Raw genomic sequence first — 6,912 nt, 5'->3', positions numbered from 1 at the left:
TGCAACATAGGCTGGCCCAAGGGTACTAGTGAGCTTCTCCAGTTGAAGGTAGACTACACCCTGGATTTCCCTGGTACTTCACTGCTCCTCAGTGGCTTCTAATAATTGCTTCTGGATCTTAAAAACAGTGATCCGTGTCTTGGGTCTATATTTTTATGCCATTTTGAAGCAATTAGTGCAGATATACTCAGTGAAAAAACAACTTGATACGGTCCAAACCTCGATTTTTCATGTTTGCATCACAAGGGTATCAGAAATCATTGGTCACAGATAGATGTTATGTGCAATTTGAAAGTTTTAGTTGGATCCCATCTAAAGTGTACATTTTTGGTGACCTTAATAACAAATGTTTATAGTTTGACCACTGATTTTGTTAGTTGGTCAGTAATTCTCCATTTGGAGAAATGCCCAAGCTCCTTAAGGAATGGGATAGGACAGGGGTCAGCAACCTGAAACAGAGAAAGAGCCACTCGGAACCGGTTCCTTCACAAAAGGAAAAACTGGGAGCCGCAAAAAATATGTGCACATGTGCGTACATGCGCACATGCGCAGAACTGGGTTTGACTGAAGAGTGGAGCCAAGGCGAGATATGCACCTGCCCTGCATATTTGAATTGATTGGTTGAACTTTTTTAGTCCCACTTTTTTTTTTTGGACTGCACATGGCAGAGGACCAGGAGCCGCAGGAGACGGCTGAAAGAGCCGCATGCGGCTCCGGAGCCGCGGGTTGCAGACCTGTGGGATAGGACATGGAATACTTGAGAGTTATCAAAATGAACCTAGGGAAATGAGCTTCAAAGTAAATCATAGGATAATTACCGTAGTTGTAAAATTAGTTTTTGACATTTATTTTATGATTAATTTTATGCAGATTAATTACATGTGATTGTGGTTTCATTTGAATGGAAATTTCAGTGAAATCCATGATGCATCTCAGTACAGGGCTTTTGTGTCCAGGTAGCATCAAAACCAGCTGGTACTATAACTGTAGTGGCCAAAATTGTGGAAACCTTTTGGAAAAAGTATACAGTAGAAATGCCACCTTTGGTTAAGTTTCCTCCAATTTTTCTTCTAATTTTTTTATAACTGTAGTCTTGTTCACTTAATACTATTTTACATCGCTTTCTGGGCAACCAGTCAACTCTTTGCACCATTACTTTAATTTTATTACGTTTTACAAGCTCACTAAATGAAAGAACACAAAAAAACCCAACCAACTTGATAGCGATCACATAACACACGGACAAATGTCCTCCTTTCAGCTTCAATACATGACATCAATAACTGAATCCTACTCTGATCTGATTGGCTCATTGCCAAAACAAGATGACACCTGATTGGCTCTCTAAACACTCATGCTCATAGGCTACAATCAAATGAAGGAAAGCTATCTGATCTCAACCTAAGCAAGTTGTGCTTTCTTTTTCTGGTTATTTGGCTATAACTTTTCATAGAATAAAGTACAGATAATTGAACAAACCTTGTTGCATTACATTCTTGATTAAATTATCTTTCCATTGATATATAATTTTATGGTTCTACTCCAAAAAAAGTGGTGGTGTTAGCCATCAAACCTGAAAAATACTTTTCCCAAAAGGTTTCCACAATTTTGGCCACTACTGTAACTGTAATGGTTCATTGAGTGCAGTGGTCTGACTGATGGTAGTTTCATGTGAATGCTGCATAAAAATCAGAATCATGAGGAACCATGCATTATATTCCTTTTTATGGCTATGAATTCCCTCATGGCTCCATTTTATCTCCTATGCGCTTTAACATCTACATTAAACTGCTGGGAGATATGTAGGCTGAGATGCCAAAAATACATGGATGACACCAAGCTCTCCCTCTCCATTTTACCTAACACAAGTGAGGCAACTGATATTCTGAACTAACACCTAGACCGGGAGTGTCAAACTGCCGGCCCATGGGCCGGATGTGTCATCCCAAAACCCCGCCCAACCCATTGATGTCAATGGAGAAAAAGCTCCAATACGTTGCATGACGTCACCCGACATCGTGTGTTTGACATGTCTGACCTAGACAAAGTAATGTACTGGATGACGCCCAACTAGCTGATGTTATGTTTGTGAGTTGTGCATCGCATTTAAAAAGCAGGTTTGTGGTTTTTCAAACTGATACATTTTGCTGAGTAACAATAGGATATGCTAGATCCAGACTCTACAGCAGCGATATGCAACGTGCTGCTTTGTAGGTATTAAGATGTTGTAATCCAAAAGCTGTTAAGACTCCATGTTGCTAACTCTTGCTCTAGATTAGGGCTGTGCAAGTCTAGAAAAAGTAGTAGCTGCTTTAAGGTACATTAACTTCAGTGAACTGACTCCTTAAAGCTCTGCATCTTTTCACAGTGTCAACTCTTTAAAGCATTGCTTCCCCCCCCCCCAGGATCAAATGGAAAAGGTTGGTTTAATGAACAATGGAGAAGTGATGTGCTCACACAAGAGTTAAAATATTTATTTAAAATAATTTCCGAAGCAAAAGTCTTATTCCATCCAATCTTGTGCTCAAATGTTTTGGGAAAAACTTCAACCGATAATTTAAAAACTTTTCTGATAAATTTAAAGGAAATAAAAGCTGTGTTCCAGATAAAGTGAATTGTATGATGAAATATTAAATCACATTTCTGTGTATCTTTATTTCATACATAAAAACATTAAATGTATATTCAATAAATAGTCCATAATAAAAGGAAAGTCAGCATGTTAAAAACACATTCCAGTACTTATGCATCTTGTAACCACAAAAATCCCATGAATATGCTTCATTATTGAATCCATTATTTATCCACTGATAAAATAGAAGGCAAATAATTGTTCCTATGAGTTGCCCTCAAAATCTTCTCCAGACAGAAAATCTTCTATTTGAAACAGATGTTGAGGACTGGAGGTAGGGAAAAATACAGCATGGGTAAGGAAGAAGTCCTATTGCATAAGCCTTGAGAGGAAAAAATGTTTTTGAGCTTCAAGAAAGTAGGACAATCCTTAACAGTTTTCAGTGTTAACTAAAAGAAAAGAACATTTAACTTCTTGGGGGAAATGGAAAACAAACTTCCATTTCTTGTATATAACCTAAAAATTCAGAAATTATCTCAAAAGTTATCTCAAAAAAAAATAGTGAAACTATATATGGAAACATGTACCATGAATTATGCACCATCTTTTACATTAGCCGGAAAGTAATTTTACAAGAGCAAGCTCATTCAGCTTGTATGCATGCAACTAATTTGATGAGACTATTTTTTATATGACTTTAGGAGAGATACATATTGTGTGAAAGGATTCAAACGATCAGTTTCATGACATGGGCATTACTATCATCAAGCAGAATAAAAGCATTAATTTAAACTGCAAAGAAACAAGCTTTTGAGTAAGATAAACTGCAAAGAAACAGTAGCCTTTGAATATGATGTTGCTGGAAGGTGAGAATTTTCAAACCTCATTACATTCATAGACTTTTCAGTTTAGTATTAAGGCTTTATGCTATTTGTAAGCCACTCAACTACTTCACTATCTGAGCATACAAAAAACCCTCTGATCATATAGAAATTCTGATTATTTACCTCTAATACGCAATAAAGAAAAAGGAAGTAAAAATTGGACTGTAATGTTTTCTTTTAAAAGAAAGGCATTTACATATTTTTAAAAATGTTCACTGTTATAATAATGTTATTTGCAATTATTAACAACTGAAGCAATAAAAAATCTTCAGGGGAGAAAGATACCTTTTTTCTATAAACATTTTCATTTATGTCAGCATATATGGAACCCCAACCTAACAGGGAAATGTGTTTGCATGAATGAAATAAGGATTATGGAGTAATTTGAATTCAAAGCCAAAAACATGGCTTGAATTGTGCAGGAACATGAACTTTGCATCTGCCTACTACTCTTTAAAACAGCTAAGCTTGCCACATAAGCCTGGGAGAAGACATATTTTGTTACATTTGGTGTAAGGAAATGTAATTTAATTCTACTTCTGCTTACTTTAAAGCAACCCACAGCCCTAGTTCTCCAATTCATATGTTCACATATTCGCAAAATAAAATAAGTACTGCAAGAGCAGTGGCCATGAATATCAAACTCTATACAGTAATTGAAGGATATTTATGTATATCCTTTGGAAAGTCAAAAAGTTCCCTTTCCCTCTAGCTCCAAGAACACAAAATTAATGGTCACAATGAACGCCAGAAGTGCTGTTTCCCATCAAGGAAAACATGAATATAGTTTCCTTCCAACACATACTTCTTTCTGGTGGACCAAGAACAAGATAAAACAACATAATTAACAATTAGGTAAACTGTGAAGCAAATCACACACAAATATATTGCTTTTCCAAAAAACTGTGGTAGATACTTATGAATATAGGTAGGCATTTTAATATGTCAAAATAGTTCTGCTGAACCAAATAATTTCTTAAAAACAAATAAAATACTATAAAAATATATCAAAATGTTTAAATGTATAGTTCATATCTTCACCTTTTGAACATGCATGTACTTTTAAAAAACACTTGAAGTGTTGAATATAGAAAAATATTTAGCCAAACTGAAAGCATGTATATGGATAACCAAGGTGAGTTGGGTTGTCATTTCTTTTGCAAGAATTCTGCTTGTATGAGTTTTCTTGTTCCATGTCAACTTTGAAGAGCAGCTGGTATATTGAGGAAGCAGGATTGTTAACATTTAGAAGTAACATCCTTACCAGGAATCCCAGTGTAATCTTGGTGCCTTGCCCAGCAACTTATAGGAATAGCAGGTATGTCTTCAAAAAAGAAAGCAATGTCTAATGTAATGTTATTTTAGATTCCTCTTAAAAGCTGCAAAATGACGACTAGTTAAGAAATGACACCATGTATATCGCTGTTAGGTCTTTGATGCATAGCAAGTGGTGGCAATGGCTTTCCATAGAAATCTAAAGCAAATTAGAAAAGAAACCAAATTAACAGACAATATACCTCTTACCCAACTATTGTGAATCGAACAGAAAAAAAAGCATGGAATTCTGTGATTTTATATGCATACAGAAATCTTTAGGTTTCATCTGATAATTACAATTCTTATCTTGTGCAAAATTTATATACTGAAAGATACATGCTTATCAGTTTTAGTCTTTTTTTTAAAAAAAAATTGTCATTCCTTCTGACTGTACTTTTATTTTCAGAATGACTTGAAAAAGAGTTAAACACTCAAAAAACAGTTTTAGAATTACAAATACTCACCCACAACTACTCTAATCCTAGACCTACAAACAAATATAGAGGACCTTGTTCCCAACTGGTACAAATTACTTAGGTTGAAAACAAAGGAATTATTAGTTAAATATAATAAGCAATCTAAGTTAACTGATACCAAATGGTTAGTATTCTTTATTATATACGGTTATCTCAAAAATCCCTGTTACTGCCACTCTCAATCCACTTTATATTTCATAGATAATACAGTCATGCTCGAAATTGTTGGCACCCCAGACATTTTTCCAGAAAATCAAGTATTTCTCACAGAAAAGTATTGCAGGAACACATGTTTTGCTATACACAGGTTTATTCCCTTTGTGTGAATTGGAACACAACAAAAAAAGGGAGGAAAAAAAGCAAATTGGACATAATGTCAAACAAAACTCCAAAAATGGGCCGGACAAAAATATTGGCACCCTTTCAAAATTGTGGGTAAATAAAATTGTTTCAAGCATGTGATGCTCCTTTAAACTCACCTGGGGGCAAGTAACAGGTGTGGGCAACATAAAAATCACACCTGAAAGCAGATAAAAAGGAGAGAAGTTCACTTAGTCTTTGCATTGTGTGTCTGTGTGTGCCACACTAAGCATGGACAACAGAAAGAGGAGAAGAGAACTGTCTGAGGACTTGAGAACCAAAATTGTGGACAAATATCAACAATCTCAAGGTTACAAGTCCATCTCCAGAGATCTAGATTTGCCTTTGTCCACAGTGCGCAACATTATCAAGAAGTTTGTAACCCATGGCACTGTAGCGAATCTCCCTGGTCATGGACAGAAGAGAAAAATTGATGAAAGGTTGCAACGCAGGATAGTCCGGATGGTGGATAAGCAGCCCTAAACAAGTTCCAAAGGAATGCAAGCTGTCCTGCAGGCTCAGGGAGCATCAGTGTCAGTGCGAACTATCCGTCAACATTTAAATGAAATGAAACGCTATGGCAGGAGACCCAGGAGGACCCCACTGCTGACACAGAGACATAAAAAAGCAAGATTAGAGTTTGCCAAAATGTACTTGAGTAAGCCAAAATCCTTCTGGGAAAATGTCTTGTGGACAGATGAGACCAAGATAGAGCTTTTTGGTAAAGCACATCATTCTACTGTTTACCGAAAATGAAATGAGGCCTACAAAGAAAAGAACACAGTACCTACAGTGAAATGTGGTGGAGGTTCAATGATGTTTTGGGGTTGTTTTGCTGCCTCTGGCACTGGGTGCCTTGAATGTGTGCAAGGGATCATGAAATCTGAGGATTACCAAAGGATTTTGGGTCGCACTGTAGAGCTCAGTGTCAGAAAGCTGGGTTTGCGTCCGAGATCTTGGGTCTTCCAGCAGGACAATGACCCCAAACATACATCAAAAAGCACCCAGAAATGGATGGCAAGAAAGCGCTGGAGAGTTCTGAAGTGGCCAGCAATGAGTCCAGATCTGAATCCCATTGAACACCTGTGGAGAGATCTTAAAATTGCTGTTGGGAAAAGGCGCCCTTCCAATAAGAGATACCTGGAGCAGTTTGCAAAGGAAGAGTGGTCCAAAATTCCAGGTGAGAGGTGTAAGAAGCTTATTGATGGTTATAGGAAGCGACTGATTTCAGTTATTTTTTCCAAAGGGTGTGCAACCAAATATTAAGTTAAGGGTGCCAATAATTTTGTCCGGCCCATTTTTG

At 36.7% G+C, this 6,912-nt stretch overlaps 1 protein-coding gene across 3 annotated transcripts in view; it reads right to left on the bottom strand.

The window, feature by feature from the left end:
- Positions 1–2,464: 2,464 nt before the first annotated feature.
- Positions 2,465–6,912, bottom strand: part of ARL13B (ARF like GTPase 13B) — a 42,617-nt gene continuing 38,169 nt past the window's right edge. For all 3 annotated transcript variants that reach the window (XM_081326929.1, XM_081326930.1, XM_081326928.1), the window contains one exon: positions 2,465–4,930. In XM_081326929.1, coding sequence (XP_081183055.1) covers positions 4,854–4,930 — 77 coding nt within the window. In that variant the 3' untranslated portion in view covers positions 2,465–4,853. The remainder of the gene's footprint in view (positions 4,931–6,912) is intronic.

The sequence above is a fragment of the Vipera berus genome (assembly GCF_964194415.1).
Source record: "Vipera berus genome assembly, chromosome: 4".
NCBI classification, from domain to species: Eukaryota; Metazoa; Chordata; class Lepidosauria; order Squamata; family Viperidae; genus Vipera; species Vipera berus.
This window is presented reverse-complemented; position numbering and strand designations above follow the sequence as displayed.